Below are 18279 nucleotides of genomic sequence, written 5' to 3' on the forward strand. Positions count from 1 at the left end.
TGAATGGAAATTTGGATGACTTCCCTCCAGGGGCACCGACAAACAGAAACAGCCGCTGCCGGACAATGAGATTGACCATTTTATTCTGGAGACAGGAATGGGTCAATGGTGGAAGATTCAGGTTCTCGACCTGCCTGGATCATCCATGTAGATCTAAGAAAGTCCCATGCTTGTGCTGTAAAGTGAGCAACTGCAAAGTACTAAACAGCAGGATGAAGAATCATCACTGCTCCCACATCCTTCTGTATGCCAATGCAAAGTATGGACTAAAGGAGCTCCAGCGACTAAGAGTGGAACTGTCCTTTTACTGATCATGAGTCGCCCCTTTTCCCCATCAATAAAATTCCTAAAAACACACAGTGATTGTATATTTCAAGAGTTTAATCATTCCCCATCTCCATCCCAGAAATCATCGTAAGCAAGACGAATAACTTAATATTTAGTTCAACTCCAGTAGTATTTCAAGTTTTAAACTCATTACATCGACTTTTAGGGAATATTAATAGCTGTTAGTGTGAAATGTTGCTACTTTAAAAAGGTAGCTTTATATTATTAATTTTCTCTCTCCTGAAGGCGGGAGACTGGTTACAGTCACTTGTCACCTTCCAGTATCGAGTGCCAGTGGTCATACTTCGCAGAGTGTCGCAAGTTATTGATTTATTGCGGCATTGCTGTTTGTGGGGTTGGCAGAGGGGCGTCTCACTCGTGCCTGATCCCAACCTCGCCAGTGATGTACAAATGTGCATTTTCCAACCAGGGTCAGTTACTGCCCAACAGGTCAGGGAGCTCGGCTGGATCTCTGTGCGCCAGCCCAGCCTTCCGAGGTCAGATGTGGGACCTCTCCCATAACTGCTGCGGGTCCAGCCAACGTGATAACAGATTGGGAACTACCTAGTTACATGCCACGTGTTGGCAATTGAATGAGTCACTGGGGGGAACCTAAAAGATCGCTCACTCGGTATTAAAGAGCATTTGGAGATGGGCTCAGAATCGGATGTGTAAACAAGAAATTGTAAATTCCACAACTTAACGTTTGTCATTTGCAGGTTAGGATAAATTTATTTTTTTTTAAACCCAACCATTCCATGTTATGTATCCTCCCTTCCTACTCCAGTAGAAGGTTCGGGCTGGTTGAAACTCAGCCAACACAGTTGGGTTAATGGGAAGCCAGGTCTGTTGCAAAGTAAACTCGACAATCATCTCAAGTGAGCAGAAGGAAGGGGAAGTGTGTTTAAATACGTTTGGCTTGTTTTTATTGCCCTCCCTACCACAGCAGCTGAAACATTAAAACACGAATACCACAACACCTACTGTATCTGTCAGGTAGCCATCTTTTTTAAAAATAAATTTAGAGTACCCAATTCATTTTTTCCAATTAAGGGGCAATTTAACGTGGCCAATCCACCTAGCCTGCACATCTTTGGGTTATGGGGCGAAACCCACGCAAACACGGGGAGAATGTGCAAACTCCACACGGACAGTGACCCAGAGCCGGGATCGAACCCGGGACCTCGGCGCCGTGAGGCAGCAGGGCTAACCCACTGTGCCACCGTGCTGCCACAGGTAGCCATCTTTTGACTTACTGACTGGAGGGGAAGATAAATCATTCAAAGTTCAGTCCCTGGTACTTGAGGGAAAGTAAATGCACCTGGTATTTTCAGTCAACTGCTGGTTTACTGCTCCTAAAGTATTTAGACATTTTTTGTGACTTTATGAACATTCTCAGAATTATGGATCAAAACAAGTCGCTGTACAGGTGTGGATATTTAGGTGCTTGTTGAATTTAATTCCCCAAACTACGAGAACCACCCCCCCAAAGAAATAAATGATGTTGATTGTGGGGGGCTCACTAGTGGGCATTCCTGTACCAAGTGGGCATTCATACGTGTCAGAACAGCAAGTGAACACCGAATGCCTATTTATCTCGGAGGACGAGGAACAGGGAGAAGAACCGCAGTTAATTTGCCTCCTCTTTAGATCAGAGTCGTTGTAGCCAGCCCACTCCCGCCCTGGCTGACCTCTTACCTCCTTGTGCCAATCATTTGACCTCGCTGCTCTGCTAGGTCTCATTACTTTAGCTAGCTGAGCCACCCAGGAGATGAAAAGACCGGTTAGGTCTGAAAGAATACAGGGTCCGCTCCCACACCTGGCCCCCAACTCATGGAAGGGTCTTAAGAGGAAAGTGAACATCAACCACATCTGACCCAGTGCCAGACCATGAAGTATCTCCGCAAGGGAATCCAAAAGTAGTGCGAGTGCAGCAGCAGGAACATGTTTGAAAAATACCTGGGTCTGCATGGGTTCCTTATAAACCATTTTCTCCATCACAATCCTCTCCAAATTGAAAAACATCTTTTCCAACTGAGGGGGAAAAAAATGATCCCATAAAGCACGGAGAGCATTCAAAGCAGCACATCAGCACAGGTACACTTTCACCCAAGTGTCAGATGCGATAAACCAAATCAAAGGCCCTGCAACGTCAGAACAAGAAATATACTTTAAAAAAGTATATTAGGTTTAGAGCCTTTTCCCTTGTAACCCAAGGCCTGCTGGAGGTGGGTGATGCAGTCAGCATGCTGTATATTAAGATATCTTTTGGGGGAGGTGGGTGGAATAAGGAACGTACTGATGTAACGCAAGTTCTAAATTAGTAATGAAAATGAGAACTTGTTGCCCAATATTGGGCGGCAGCCTCCCATTCACAAACAACGAGCAACTTTAATTCCTGCTGATGGGAAACGCAAGAGTTCTATGAAAGAGAATGGCCTGTGTCAATCTGTTTAATGGGCTAGTTTCACAACGTTGAGGTCATATCCTCCAATACAGCAACAGGGGAAAGGGGTTGGTGGGGGGGCACTTTTGCTTCCTAACACAATTGCTGCACTTGTGGTAAACCATTCACTTCCTTTTGGAGGCGTTTAATTAGAGAAAAATTAAAGCTATGCCACGGAATCACTGGATAAGAGGATTACGGAGGCTGCGCCGAGTCCTCAAGTTACGAGATCACTTGAGAGAGGACGGAAAAACATTAAGAGGAGATGGGGAAGTCGAAGCTTAAAAAGCCATTTCCTTTAAAGTCATCAATCACAGAATAAAGCTTCAAATCTCCAATGCCTCGCTCTACAACCCCGGCTTTTGACACAACCTGTTCGAGATCACATTTAGGCAATGCAAAATCACCTCCTTAAAATTACTAATAACCACAAAAAAAAAAAATCTGGCCAGAACAATAAATAACATCCATGTATTGCTCTTCCCATGCTCCTTCCTACAAACGTAGTGTTAATAAATTACAAGTGTCAGATTTCTCTGTGTCAGTCTCAAAACGGAATGAGGGAAGTCTGTTCATTTACTGGGTGGCTTGTAAGGCTCAAGCAGGAGCTTAGAGAAGGTATTGACTTTGTCGGTGCCCCTGACTTCGTGAGGTAACAGTGGGAGCTTCACTATGTGAAAATCTTCGTACAGATCCTCCATCTAGAAAGGAAACCAAAAAGACAAGCCAAAGTCATCGCATTCAAGAAAGACGTTTAAGATGCAAATTGTGACCCAACCCTCCATAATGAATAGTAAGGAAAGGAATGGAAACATCTCTGTGCCTGACACACTGAAACCTCAAAAGCAGGCCAGGATGTCATCTTTACAGAGCTCGGGTATTGTTGACGAAAGACATGCTGTTGAGGCTTTTGCCATGCACTCGTTGGAACAGAATTGCAAGAATAGCACACCTCAAAACAAACAATGATTTATACTGCATGAGAAGAGGGTGCTGAGTGGCTGACAAGTGAACTCTGATTGGTAGAGGCATTGTCATGGAAAATACACCAGGGAACAGTTAACCACCAAGATTTTTGTTTAAATTCAAACCAGGCAAGTCAACTTTGATTGATCATTGCATTGCCATGGGAATGAACCAGGGACGCACGGTGGCACAGTGGCTAGCACTACTGCCTCACAGCACCAGGGACTATGGTTCAGTTCCGGCCTCGGGTGACTGTGTGGAGTTTTCTCCCTTTGTCTGTATGAGTTTCCTCCGGGTGTTCCAGTTTCCTCCCCCAATCCAAAGATGTGCATGTTAGGTGGATTGGCCATGCTAAATCACCCCTTAGTGTCCAAAAGGTTAGGTGGAGTTGTTATGGGGATAGGGTATAGGTGAGAGTCTAGGTAGGGTGCTCTTTCAGTGCAGACTTGATGGGCCAAATGGCCTCCTTCTATGATTCTATGAATGGCTGTCCCTAAGCTTTCATTCAGCCAAAAAAAAAAAAAGGGGGGGCGGGGAAACAGCCATTCCCAGGTTCATTCCCCATGGCAATGCCATGATCAGAGTCGACTTGCCTGGTTTGAATTTAAACAAAAATCCTGGCAGTTAACTGTTCCCTAATACAGTCTCCATGGTACCTCATACACCAACCAGAGTCTACTTTCAACCAATCAGCACCCTCTGCTCATGCAATATAAATTTGTTCCCTTTGAGATTTGGTATTCTTGTGATTCTGTTTGGATGAGTACAAGACAAAAAACTTTGAAAGCATGTCTTTTTTCAGCAACCCTCAAGTCATTACTCATGCACCATAACTATATTAAGCTGCCAGATCAGTTTCATTCAACCAGTTCAAAAGGCTTGAACAGCCAATTCAAAGCAAAACGTTTTTATAGATTCAGCAATTACAAGCATCCTGAACTCGGGTATCAGAAGCTAATTTTATCATAATGAAGCACTCATTTTAAAGTCATATCAGTTGAAAACAAAGCAAAATCTGTCAGCTTGTACAACACAAAAAGCAAAATAAGCCGGAAACCCGAAACGGAAATAGAAAATGTTCCAAATTCTTAGGTCAGGAAGCATCCAAGGAGAGAGAAACAGAGCTAATTGCATTTAGTATTGGAGTTCACAGCCTGGGCAGTAATTTGCCCCCTCGCTTCCTCCAGTCCACCTGCTCCCCATTCCCACCCCCTCCAACCTCTCTCAGAGTTCTTACATTTAAACTCACATAAACTTGGGTTGCATTTGCTTGAACGTAGATGGCTGAGAGGTGATCTAAGGAGGTGTTTCAAATTATAAAAAGAGATTAGATAGAGTAGCTAACTGAGAAACAATTTTCTCTGACGGGGAAACCCAGAATAAGGGGACACAATCAAGGTTTTCTAAAAGCTGCGCAGCTGCTCAACCAACATCGCAGGTCACACAGATGCCGACCCCTTTAGATTTTGTGCATATGTGGCCATGGAACAACAATTAAAGGGGGCGACACGGTGGCGCAGTGGTTAGCACTGCTGCCTACGGCGCAGAGGACCCGGGTTCAATCCCGACCCCGGGTCTCTGTCCATGTGGAGTTTGCACATTCTCCCCGTGTCTGCGTTGGTCTCACCACCATAACCCAAAATAAATGTCAGGGTAGGCGGATTGGCCGTGCTAAATTGTCCCTCAATTAGAAAAAATAATTGGGTACTCTAAATTTAATTTTAAAAACAATTAAAGGGGCCTTGCACTTGAACAAATAGCCTGCTCACTCAAAACAAAATATTGAGGAAACACTGGGCACAATTTCAGAAGTGAAATCGGAAAGCATTTTTTCCACACAAAGTGCAGTGGAAATCCAGAACTTTTTCCGGGCCATTTGACATTTTCAAGAGGGATTTAGTCTGCAAGGGTATCAAGGGGCATAGGTCAAAGGTGTGGGGTTTAACAGAGTCAAACTGCAGATCAGCCACAATCTTACTGAATGCTGAAATGGGTTGAAGGGGCCAACTCCTATTAGCATTCTTTATATCTCGACTGCACCAAGCTTGAAACAGTAAGTCTGAAATGGGCTTAAACCATCTCTGAAAAAGAAAATAAAAATAAACTTGATTTAATTTAAGCATGAGCAAGTCAGATTAGCTGGTCACATCTTCTGTGCATAATATTTCACCGAAGTAGAAAATCCATGCCCGTTATAACAGTACCTGGTCTAGATATTTTGATTGGATTTTGTGTCGAGCATCGCACATCCTACATGGTTTCTCCCCAGGATCTGGAAACACCAGTTGGTTTACAATGATGTTGTGGCTGTCGATTTTACACTTGGCCAATTCTTGAATTAGTCGTTCTGTCTCGTACAAGGACAGAAACTCCGCAATGCATACACAGATGAATGTGGTCTGCTCCTGTGAGAAGTAAACAGAAAAGGCCATAGAAGAGATTTAGGTAGGGCAGCACGGTGGCGCAGTGGGTTAGCCCTACTGCCTCACAGCGCCAAGATCCCAGGTTTGATCCCGGCTCTGGGTCACTGTCCGTGTGGAATTTGCACATTCTTCCCATGTTTGCGTGGGTTTTGCCCCCACAACCCAAAAATGTGCAGGGTAGGTGGATTGGCCACGCTAAATTGCCTCTTAATTGGAAAAAAAATTATTTTTTTAAAAAAAGAATAGATTTAAGAGGCAAACATCATCTTGAATCTCACCAACCAAAAAACAGAGGTGAAGGCAGGAGAAAATATTAGGTTTGATTTTCTTTCACTTCTTCGATATCCCTCTTGGCCGTCAGCCATGGCTTAGTAGTCGGTAGCACAAGCGCCCATGATTTAGATGGTTGCGATCTGACGCCAGAGATTTGGACACAAGATCTGAGCTTTCACTCCAGTGCAGTAATGAGGGAGTGTTACAGTGCTGTCTTTCAGATGGCACACTAAACAGAATCCTTGAACATAAAAAGATCCGTGGCACTATTTCAAAGAGCAAGAGTGTGCTGATGAATAGTTATATTTCTCCTTCAATCAACTTTACTAAAACAGATCACGTTGCTGTTTTTGGGTTCTTGCTGTGCGTAAATTGAATGACATGTTTCCTACAGTATAACAATTGCTACACTTCAAAAGTAGTTAATTGGTTGTAAAGTGTCTTGGGAGGTCCTGTGGTAGTGAAAGGCAAGTCTTTCTGCCATTTCTGCTCAGAAGGTTTGCGCAGGTATCACGTGGGTGCAAACTTTCTGCTTCTGGTGCATCAGGAAACTACATTAGCCAGGGGAGCAAGACAAGCAGCCCTGCCCCGCTCAATCCCAATCCCTGCCATAAACATCCCTAAGAAATCCAATAAGGAATAATCATAAGTAAAATTTCTGGATGGTTATTACACACTGCACCTCTCAAAGTCAACCATAGCACCTCACTCTATTCTAAATAGCAGAGATTAGAATTCTCTAGCTCAGTATGATTGAATAGCACACATTCCTAAGAGAACCCAGGATTCTCTAAAGGCAAGAGAGTCCAGGGTTCTCTAAAGGTAAACTTGCAGGTTGAGTCCGTAATTAAGAAAGCAAATGCAATGTTGTCATTCAGCACAAGAGGCTTGGAATATAAAAGCAGGGATGTACTTCTGAAGCTTTATAAAGCATTAGTTAGGCCCCATTTAGAATACTGTGAGCAATTTTGGGCCCCACACCTCAGGAAGGACATACTGGCACTGGAGCGGGTCCAGCGGAGATTCACACGGATGATCCCAGGAATGGTAGGCCTAACATACGATGAATGTCTGAGGATCCTGGGATTATATTCATTGGAGTTTAGGAGGTTGAGGGGAGATCTAATAGAAACTTACAAGATAATGAATGGCCTAGATAGGTGGATGTAGGGAAGTTGTTTCCATTAGCAGGGGAGACTAGGACCCGGGGGCACAGCCTTAGAATAAAAGGGAGTCACTTTAGAACAGAGATGAGGAGAAATTTCTTCAGCCAGAGAATGGTGGGTCTGTGGAATTCATTGCCACAGAGGGCGGTGGAGGCCGGGACGTTGAGTGTCTTTAAGACAGAAGTTGATAAATTCTTGATTTCTCGAGGAATTAAGGGCTATGGAGAGAGAGAGCGGGTAAATGGAGTTGAAATCGGCCATGATTGAATGGTGGAGTGGACTCGATGGGCCGAATGGCCTTACCTCCGCTCCTATGTCTTTTGGTCTAACCCATGTCTGGTTATACATTTACATGAATCCTATTGGAAAATATCTGGGTGCCTTGACAATGTTTAGATGTGAAATTGCTGAAGAATTCAACAAATTTAGCATAGATTAGTGGAGTTCAGCGAAACTCTCTTCGACTGCAGATCTCCACCCACATCTTCTTTGGTTTGTGGGGGTGAGACCCACACAGACACGGAGAGAATCGGCAAACTCCACACGGACAGTGACCCGGGGCTGGGATCGAACCCACTGCTGACCACTGCGCCACCCCCTACACATGATACAATGCAATCTCAATATTCACAGGGCAGAGCGACCCAGGGCTGGGATCGAACCCGGGACACTGTCCATATGGAGCTTGCACATTCTCCCGTGTCTGCGAGTGCCTTACCCCCACAACCCAAAGACGTACAAGGGTAGGTGGATTGGCCACGCTAAATTGCCCCTTAAATGGAAAAAAAATACTCTCAAGGCAAATAGTGACAGACAATTTAATTTACCAGTCCGTGTCCCCTAACACCACTACATCTTTAGAATAATAGAATTTACAGTGCAGAAGGAGGCCATTCGGCCCATCGAGTCTGCACTGGCTATTGGAAAGAGCACCTTACCCAAGCCCACACATCCACCCTATCCCCATTACCCAGTAACCCCACCCAACACTAAGGGCAATTTTGGACAGTAAGGACAACTTAGCATGGCCAATCCACCTAACCCGCACATCTTTGGATTGCGGGAGGAAACCGGAGCACCCGGAGGAAACCCACGCACACACACAGAGAACGCGCAGACTCCGCACTGACAGTGGCCCACGCCGGGAATCGAACCTGGGACCCTGGAGCTGTGAAGCAATTGTGCTCACCACAATGCTACTGTGCTGCCCTTACAATTTTCCATTCACGGTACCACGGCCTAGTGACACCAAATTTGGGCTCTTGAAGATTATGAGGGAAGGCGAGAGTGTGGCTTGGAAAGGATGCTGCATTGTAGAGTTTCGCTCGAGGTGGTAATAAAAGTTCCACACCCTAAATCAGATTTTGTAGAATAGCGACTTCAGTTAAATCATTAAATCTCAAGTCACTACTGATCTTGTGTGAAGTGAAAAATTAATGAGGCAGTAATTACCGGGTCTTTAAACTGTTCGCTGACTGAACGAATGACGGGCAAAGTCTCCTCTAGCTTCGACGCAAGTTGATCTGCATTCATGTCACCAAGTCCAAGCATACTACACATCTGAAACACAGGCAGTGGTTGAATTGTGCACAGCCTGATCCTACACCAGCACGATCAAAGATTATACACACCAATTCAAGCATCAATTAATCAAAGGTTAAATGCTTGCATAATGTCAGTCACCTTAATTGTTTTTCTTTATTTAAGAGTCGATGGCTGAAGCATTGCTTACATTTATACTCAAGCAAGGAAGGTATCCTAGTTAATTAGATTCCAAAATACTGCACACTCTAACATTAAAAACTGGCTTTCCATAATGCACGCTATAAAGTGTGGAAGACCACAACAGAAAATTGCAGGCATCACACCAGTGATTCAACAACATGCACAGCAAGATTCCACATTTGCAATAGCTGTTCAGCACCAAGATCAGCTAAAACGGAACAAACTGGATACAATATCAAATTTATACTGCAGCTTCCAAGTCATAAGTAACAGCTAGGCTTTACAATAACCTAACATATGCAAGCTTCAAAAAAAAGTTTAGGAGAGTCTGCAATTAGACAGTGCCTCATCGACCAAATGAAAATTGTACTTAAATATACACATAGAAGACTGACTTTGTTTATTGTTTATTTTCCTTCATCTGATCTTCTCTCAATGATTTTTTTTTTTTTTTAAATTGAGCACCATTGGTCCACTAAAGTCCTTCACGTAGATATTAGGTGTTGGGAGGCTATTTGTGCCCAGGGAAAATATCTAGACCTGCCCACTTTTCAGTTGTGGACACCGATGGCCCGAGAAGCAAGAATGCTATCAGATTTTATTTTTACACACTTCCCAACTCATGGACTTTCAAAAGCACTACACCAAGCTCCTTTACCTACCAGCAGAGCAACCATAATCTCATTCTTTACATCAATTTACCTTCATTATATTGTCTAAAAGATTTCAGAGCAAATGAAGCAACGAGCTTAGATTACCTGGGAGATAAAAGGGCTGATTTGGTTCTTAATCTGCATTAGTCTCCCAAGTCCCCTCTCAACGATAGTTGGAAAGTTCAGGAGTCGTAGTGTGTGCCCTGTTGGTGCCGTGTCAAACACCACCACCGAGAAATTCATGCCTTTCACCAGCCTGCAGAACACAAGTTATTTAACAAATAGAGCTGTGTTAGGCTATTAAAAAATTATTTGCAAATGCCACAATGAAACCTGGTTCACCTGCAAATCAGTGCCCATAAATTTTATACCCTTAAACAGCTTAACCGGACAGACAGTTAAAGTTCTATCTTAGCATGTTCTCAAATTGCAACAAGACATGTAAAGGCTAAATTATACAACGTACGGTTCTGAATCAAGCATTTTACATATATTATATTTTACCTGCACCAATTAATGTGCAGTAAGAGCCACAATAATCCACCCGGTCACTTATCTGCAAGGATTTTGAGAGTCGGAGCATCACTGCTAAAATATGTTTGAGCATCTTACAGATTTTTACAGAGATGGTGTCCTATATTTAGCGATATGAACAGTGGGTTGAGGTTCAGTGCACAATAGAATTTCTCTGTCTTGCGCAGTTGATCAGCGTCAATGATGACTTGCTTCTTCACCAGTTTGTGTGTTCTAAGGCAAGTGATTCCCACCTGTCGATGGGGATGTTGCATTTATTTACAGAGATTATCAAGAGTATCCTTGCAGCGTTTCCTCTGCCCTCCCAGTGATCGCTTGCCATTGAGGAGCTCGGAGTAGAGCACTTGTTTCGGGAGTCTTTTGTCGGGCGTGCGGGCAATGCAGCCCGCCCATTATTGCACTGGTCGAGCGCACCCCGATACTGGGAATATTGGCCTGGGGGAGGACGCTTACATTGGTACTATCTATATGACTTCGACATACAGCATTTACCAGGATGCTGCCTGGTTTGGAGGATAAGTCTTATGAGCAAAGGTTGAGGGAGCTAGGGCTTTTCTCTTTGGAGCGGAGGAGGATGAGAGGCGACTTAATAGAGGTTTATAAGATGATGAGGGGGATAGATAGAGTGAACGCTCAGAGACTATTTCCTCGGGTGGATGTAGCTGTTACAAGGGGGCATAACTATAAGGTTCAGGGTGGGAGATATAGGAGGGATGTCCAAGGTAGGTTCTTTACTCAGAGAGTGGTTGGGGTGTGGAATGGACTGCCTGCTGTGATAGTGGAGTCGGACATTTTAGGAATTTTCAAGCGGTTATTGGATAGGCACATGGAGCACAACAGAATGACAGTGAGTGGGATAGCTTGATCTTGGTTTTGGACAAGGCTCGGCACAACATCGAGGGCCGAAGGGCCTGCTCTGTGCTGTACTGTTCTATGTCTATGATAGTCACCTTTAGATCCACGTCAGCAAGTAGCTCAGTATGTATTCCCATCCCCTACTCCAAACAAACTGCATTTCCGAACAGATTGAAGGTTCATTTAAATCATCTAAATAAAAATATTAGGCAGTAATATCCCCATGGCTCGCAAAGCATAGAATGTGCAACAGATAGAGGATGATTACTTAGAATGTACAGCATTAAAAACAGGCAATTTGGTCCAAATGGTCCTTGCTGATGTTCATGCGCCACAATCCCCCCCCCCCCCACACCCCGCCCCCCTCCCCCACACCCACCCACCCACCCACCACCACCATCCCCTATTAGAATAACCTTCTATTCCCATCTCTATCTATCTAGCTTTCCATATTCTCTTTTTTTTCCAAATAAATATTTTCCAATTAAGGGTCAATTTAGTGTGGCCAATCCACCTACCCTGCACATCTTTGGGTTGTGGGAGTGAAACCCACGCAAACATGGGGAGAATGTGCAAACTCCACACAGGCAGTGACCCAGAAGCTGAGATCGAACCTGGGACCTCGGCACCGTGAGGCAGCAATGCTAACCACTGTGCCACTGTTCTGCCCCATTTTCCATATTCTCAACCACTCCATGTGGTAGCGAGTTCCAGATTGCAACCACTCTCTGGGTAAAGAAGTTCCATCTTAGCTTATGTACCCATAGTTAACTCATACACAGTTCCCCCACTGCCCCCATGCCTCACTACAAGTACAACACCCAACTTAAATGGCTCCAGGGCTTTATCTCCATTAGTTGATGGATTAAATCCATTTCAACTATTGCTCACTCATGAATACCTTCTTTATAGCGGTTTTTGCTAGACTGCACCCTGTACACATTAAGGGCCATAACATATGGGGACATTTTACGTTCCCATGAACATACTTGCACCCTACCCCACAATATTTTCCTCCGCTGTTCCTCAGGTTTGCATCCATTCACACGAGACAAAAGACAATGCAGCTGCTCCCCTGCAATCCTGTTTGAAAGTAAGGGCCCAGGATTGAAGCTAGAGGCCCCATTCATGGGAGTTCTCACACACACAAACCAACATCTTACCCGTTGAAAAAAAAACACCAATCATACCTTGCTACCAATATCATTAACCTAGAACACTAAATATTACAGATTTAAATAAAGAAACAGAACTGGAGTCTCTCAAACAAGTTATCTTAACCTGCTGTCTTTTGATGAAAGTAAGGCTGTACAACTTTATATATTTTTGGATCCAAGTATTTCCTGGAATTTAGAAGGTTAAGGGGTGATCTGACTGAAGATTAGAATATTAAGTGAAACAGACAGGTTAGAGGAATTATTTCTGTGGCTTAAGGAGTCTAGGGCGAGGGGGCATAAAAATTAGAGCCAGACTTTTCAAGAGTAAAATTACACACAAATCTTATATGCAAGTTTGGAACACCCAAACAGCAATTGATTCGAGATGGAGTGTTAATTTTAAATATTTAATGAGGCAAAGGTGCATAGAATTAGGTAAGTCAGCCATGGTCTCATTGAATGGCGGAACATGTGTGAGCAGTTAAACAGCCGCCCCCTGTTCCCATCTTCCTTTCCCTCTCACATTACCTCATGACTTCAGCGTAGCTCATAGCTTCATCGATGCCTGGGAACGCACTCATCGCCTCTTGCATCATCTTCTTACCCATGCTCAACATATTGTCTTCCTCAAAAAATTCATCAGGTAATTCGGCCACTCCCAAGCTCGGATCAATTTCCTGGAGGAGGAAAGGAGAAAAAGCTGCAACATAGCTTCAGTGTGATCATTCTTAGAACCCAAGCTGGTACAGGATAGAAAACTCCCCAAAACTGCTTTTCTCTTACCCGCATGGCATGCAAGCTGAAAACCTCACACCCAGAAGACCCTATCGGACATATCAACCTAGTTTTTTCATTCGAACAGCTTTTCCCCCCTACAGGAACATCCCCACTCCCCATTTTTCTTTATGACTGTGTAAATCAGAGTTAGCTTAAATATAAGGCAATGACTTGAACTTCTAGAGCACCCTTTAAGTGTCAAGAAACACAAGGTAGTTCACGAGCAAGCATAAGGCAGCTGACTTGAGCTGAAAGCAAGCTTAGAGGGAATGGTGTAAAGTTTAATTCAAGAGATAGACTGAGAATGTAGGAACAGGAGTAAGCTGTTCAGCTCACCTAGCATGTTCAAACATTCAATCATATCATGGTTGTTCTCTACGCAAACTCCACTGACCTGGCTTTGATGCATTCACCTAATAAAAACCATGGGTGGCACAGTGGTTAGCACTGCTGCATCACTGCATCGAGGTCCCAGGCTCTGGGTCACTGTCCGTGCGGAGTTTGCACATTCTCCCCATGTTTGTGTGTGTTTGGCCCCCACAACACAAAGATGTGCAGGGTAGGTGGATTGGCCACACTAAATTGCGCCACCGCGCTGCCCGTCCAACTGGATTTTCAATAAAATTTCCCACGTTTGACGTTATTTTCATTTGTAGGGAAACTCTTGCATGAATAGAAATTTTCCCTCAAAGCAACTGATCTGGGCTCCACGTGAATCATACATTCAGAGTATGCTTACAACTTCAAATCGGGTGACCAAGTCTCACAACCCCCCTGAAACACTGCACTCCTTCATTCTCCCATTTCCTTCACCCAATCATTTGCGGTGCCTTGAGGTCTGGAATTTCCTCTTGCCTCCCTCGACTCTTTGACCAAGCGTTTGATCACCCATGTTAAAACGTCTTTCTTTGTCCTGGTGTTAACCTTTGACAGATTGCGATCATGAGAATGGGCTAGATCTAGCCCAGTCTCATGATCGCAATCTGTCAAAGGTTAACACCAGGACAAAGAAAGACGTTTTAATATGGGTGATCAAAACCTTCTGAACAACAGAAGTGCGAAGCAGGTAGCCGACTTGGGGAAAATTGAAACTTGAATTAACATCTGTGGGGAACAGAAATTGAGGGCAGATTTCTCTGAAGAGAACTCTATCGGGAATCAACAGGTGACAGCGTGGGTAAAACATAAGCCTACGACTGAATGTTCATAAATGGATATTGGAAGCAGTGGATTGTACAAAACATTATTTTTATCTTAAAATAAAACTGGCCTCCAAATCAGATTTACCATGTTTGCAGGTTTGAAAGCTGCAATGTCGACATTCAGGCCAACCACCGCATGTAAACACACACCACCAAATGTAATAATTGAAACTATTCTTATTACAAAGTAGCTGCAGCATTTTTCCCTGACAGCAACCTCTGCATTATCAGTTCTTGGTTTACCTAATATGCTTTGCAAAATAAATGATTTGAGCCGCATGCATAACATTTAATTTGTGCTATTTTATTCTACATGGCTTGTATTTTTACTTACCATAGCAAACAGATTGTCGTAGCCTTTCACTTTTGTTGGTACTTTGGAGAATTTCTGATCGAACGCATCCGAGATGTTATGGGCAGGATCTGTGGAAATGATCAGCACGCTCTCGCGAACCTCTGCCAACTGCACAGCCAAGCTGCAGCTGTTTTGGGAAATACATTCACAAATTAGGTACAACCATATGAAACATTAAAAGTAATCATTGGGGCAATCTCTGACAGAGGTCCTCATTCATTACTTCCTGTCTTTGTACAGCACATGTAGCTTGTAAGATTGACTAGAGTCAACACCCTGTACTCAGTGATATTGGTGCAATAATGGAACACAAGACAAAAAGGTGGTGGAGGCAGCGAATACTGAAGGTGGTGGATGGGGTGGCAATTAAGTCAGTCATTTTGTCCTGGATGGTGTCCAGCTTCTGTTGTTGAAGTTGCATCATCCAGATAAGTGGAGAGTATTCCATCACATTCTTGACTGTATCGGACAGGCTTTGGGGAATCAGAGGTGAGTTACGCTCCACAGAACCCCCAGCCTCTGACTTGTTTCGGTATCCACAGTATTCTTTGAGCTTGTGAGCCAATGTACTCAATTCCTGTAATGACACTAGCTCCAATAATCCTCAGTACCACAGCCAACACTGCAACAAATGGCCATGGTGTACGAGAGAAAATGAAGTTGTGGGCAGCACGGTGGCACATTGACTTCACAGCGCAGGGACCTGGGCTCGATTCCGACCTCCTTGTGTCTGCGTGGGTTTCCTCCGGTTCTGTCCACTCCCCCCGGTTTAAAGATGTGCAGGTTAGGTGGATTGGCCATGGTAAATTGCCCCTTAGTGTCAAAAGGTTAGGTGGGGTTAAGGGAATAGGGCAGGAAATTGGGCCTAGGTAGAGTGTTCTTTCAAAGGGTCGGTGCAGACTTGATGGGCCAAAAAGCCTCTTTCTGCATTGTAGGGATATTCTATTCTTCAAATCTGGCAACGTCCTCCTGCAGCACAAGCACTGAAAAGCTTTGAAAGTAAACATTTTACACAATCCCCATCATTTTCCTTATGAAGTGCACCATTATTAACAAAGACAAGAGGTTACTATCAAGAAAATCTTCCAATTCAGATTTGGCAAACAAAGCAACATTTTAACAGGAAAATTTAACAACGGACAAGATTTTTAAAAATACATCCGATTGAATGCTACTCAGCAAGATTGGACAAAAAAAGGCATCTTAAATAGTCCAATTAAATTTGGCTACAATTATGGCAAACGGGATGTTTAATGCAAGGGGATACAAGGAGTATACAAGAACAAGATCTTGCTGCAATTGTGCAGGGCTTTAGTGAGATCACACCTGGGAGTTGTAGTTTTGGTGTTGGCACCCAAGGAACAACACACTACACTTAGAGGTGGTGTAACAAAGGTTCAGTACATCAATTCCTGGGATGATGATTGTCCCATATGAGCAGATTGAACAGAACGAGATGTGATCCCATTGGAGGACTCAACAAGTCGGATGCTGAGAAAGTATGTGACATGGCTGGAGAGTCCAGAACTAGATGTGACGGCCACATCAAAAACAGAAAATACTAGACAATTTCAGCAGGTCTGATAGCTTCCTTCTCGCTCCACAAATGCTAACATTGAGTCTGGATGTCATCCAGACTTGAAACGTTAGCTCCCTTCTCTCGGTTCAGATCTGCTTAAGATACAATATTTCCTGTTTTTGTTTCAGATTCCAGTATCCACAGTAATTTGCTTTCATCTTAGGAGTTATAGACTGTGGACAAGTGGGTCAATAACTTAAGACAGAGTCAGGAGAAATTTCTTCACTCCTAGGGTGCACGAATCTTTGGCATTCTCTATCCCAAAGTACAATGGATTGCCAGTCCCCGAGTATGTACAAGTCTAAGATCGAAGGGTATTTGGGCTCTTAAGGGAATCAAAGGACCAGATTGTAAAGTTGAATTGGTATAGAAGATATAGAAGAATTGGTATAGAACAGTCCTGGGGCTGTTTAGCACAGGGCTAAATCGCTGCTTTAAAAGCAGACCTAGGCAGGCCAGCAGCACGGTTCAATTCCCGTAACAGCCTCCCCGAACAGGCACCGGAATGTGGCGACTAGGGGCTTTTCACAGTAATTTCATTTGAAGCCTACTTGTGACAATAAGCGATTTTCATTTCATTTCATCAGAAAGCATCCTATCTGGCTGCATCACAGCCTGGTATGACAACTGCTCGGCTCAAGACCACAATAAACTACAGTGTCGTGAACACAGCCCAGTCCATCACACAAACCTGCCTCCCATCCATTGGCTGTCTACACCTCCCGCTGCCTTGGGAAAGCAGGCAGCATAATCAAAGGCACTCCCTACCCAGGTTATTCTACCAACCTCTTTGATCGGGCAGGAGATACAGAAGTCTGAGAACACACACAAACAGGTTTAAAAACAGCTTCTTCCCCGCTGTTACCACACTTCAGCCCTCTTATGGACTGAACTGATCTCAGCATGCATCTTTTCTACTGAGTAGCACTGCACGCGGTATGCTTCACCCGATGCCTACAAATTTACTTTGTGTACTTATCATATGTCCTATGCTTCTCATGAATGGAACAATCTTTCTGGACTGAAAATACTTCTCACTGTACCTTGGTACATGTGCCAATAAACCCAAATGAGCCACGATCAAACCAAAGGGCAGAGCAGGCACAAGGGAGGATGTGTGGGTGTAAGTCTGCTCTCATTCCCCACGTTCAACCTGACATTTAAAAAGAAAGCGTCCTCCCTGGTCTGAAATGTCAAGAGTCGTGGACTGGCTTGTCATTTTGACACAAATCTAGATCCAGCATTAACGTCAAGTCCACCTGCTGGGTTCGTTGATCTGATGTATTATAGGGCCAATCAACTAAATAGAAGAACAGAAATTAACTGAGGGTTGTCACGCTTGCATATGCGATTTTCTTTTACGTGCCAAGTTTAAGTCTTGGGATTGGCCAACGTGTCCCTTGAATGCAGGGGGGGGGGGGGGGGGTTATAAAACGTGGGGTAACTCCCTCCCTGCTTTTACCTGCAGGTGGTTTTACCCACCCCTCCTTTCCCACCCACAAAGATCCACTTGAGGGACCTCTGTTCGATGATGTTGGCCAGGGTGGGCTCCAGGGGCTCCACGTCGATGGCATCCTCAAACTCCTCGTCCATGGCCGCTGCCATCGCCCGACACAATCACGTGACCCACCCCCCCGTGGGGTTAAGGGTGGAACTTTCTATTTATTTATTTATCTATCTATCGATCGACATCCGCGGGGAGGGAAAGGAGGAGAAAACAAGAAAGAAAGCAGCACACGTCGGCCCTGGAACATCGGGCTTCCGGCGCCGAGGGTGCAGCCGGACGGACTTCACTTCACTTCAGATCCCGGCAGCGCCGCCGCCACCTCCCTCCATCCTCA

The 18279-nt window shown here is 44.3% G+C and overlaps 1 protein-coding gene across 2 annotated transcripts; it reads right to left on the bottom strand.

The window, feature by feature from the left end:
• Nucleotides 1-363: 363 nt before the first annotated feature.
• On the bottom strand, nucleotides 364-18266 carry get3 (guided entry of tail-anchored proteins factor 3, ATPase). 2 transcript variants are annotated; one of them, XM_072491004.1, is made up of 7 exons: nucleotides 17901-18263; nucleotides 14839-14986; nucleotides 13054-13202; nucleotides 10085-10235; nucleotides 9054-9161; nucleotides 5944-6144; nucleotides 364-3474 (listed from the first exon to the last, which is right to left on the bottom strand). In XM_072491004.1, the coding sequence occupies exons 1-7, from the start codon at nucleotides 18041-18043 to the stop codon at nucleotides 3346-3348; spliced, it is 1029 nt and encodes a 342-aa protein (XP_072347105.1). In that variant the 5' UTR covers nucleotides 18044-18263; the 3' UTR covers nucleotides 364-3345. The 2 variants fall into 2 exon arrangements, with proteins under 2 accessions (XP_072347105.1, XP_072347106.1); XM_072491005.1 differs by lacking the exon at nucleotides 5944-6144 and having other exon boundaries at nucleotides 17901-18266.
• Nucleotides 18267-18279: the final 13 nt, after the last annotated feature.

This window comes from Scyliorhinus torazame, chromosome 27 (assembly GCF_047496885.1).
Source record: "Scyliorhinus torazame isolate Kashiwa2021f chromosome 27, sScyTor2.1, whole genome shotgun sequence".
NCBI lineage: Eukaryota > Metazoa > Chordata > Chondrichthyes > Carcharhiniformes > Scyliorhinidae > Scyliorhinus > Scyliorhinus torazame.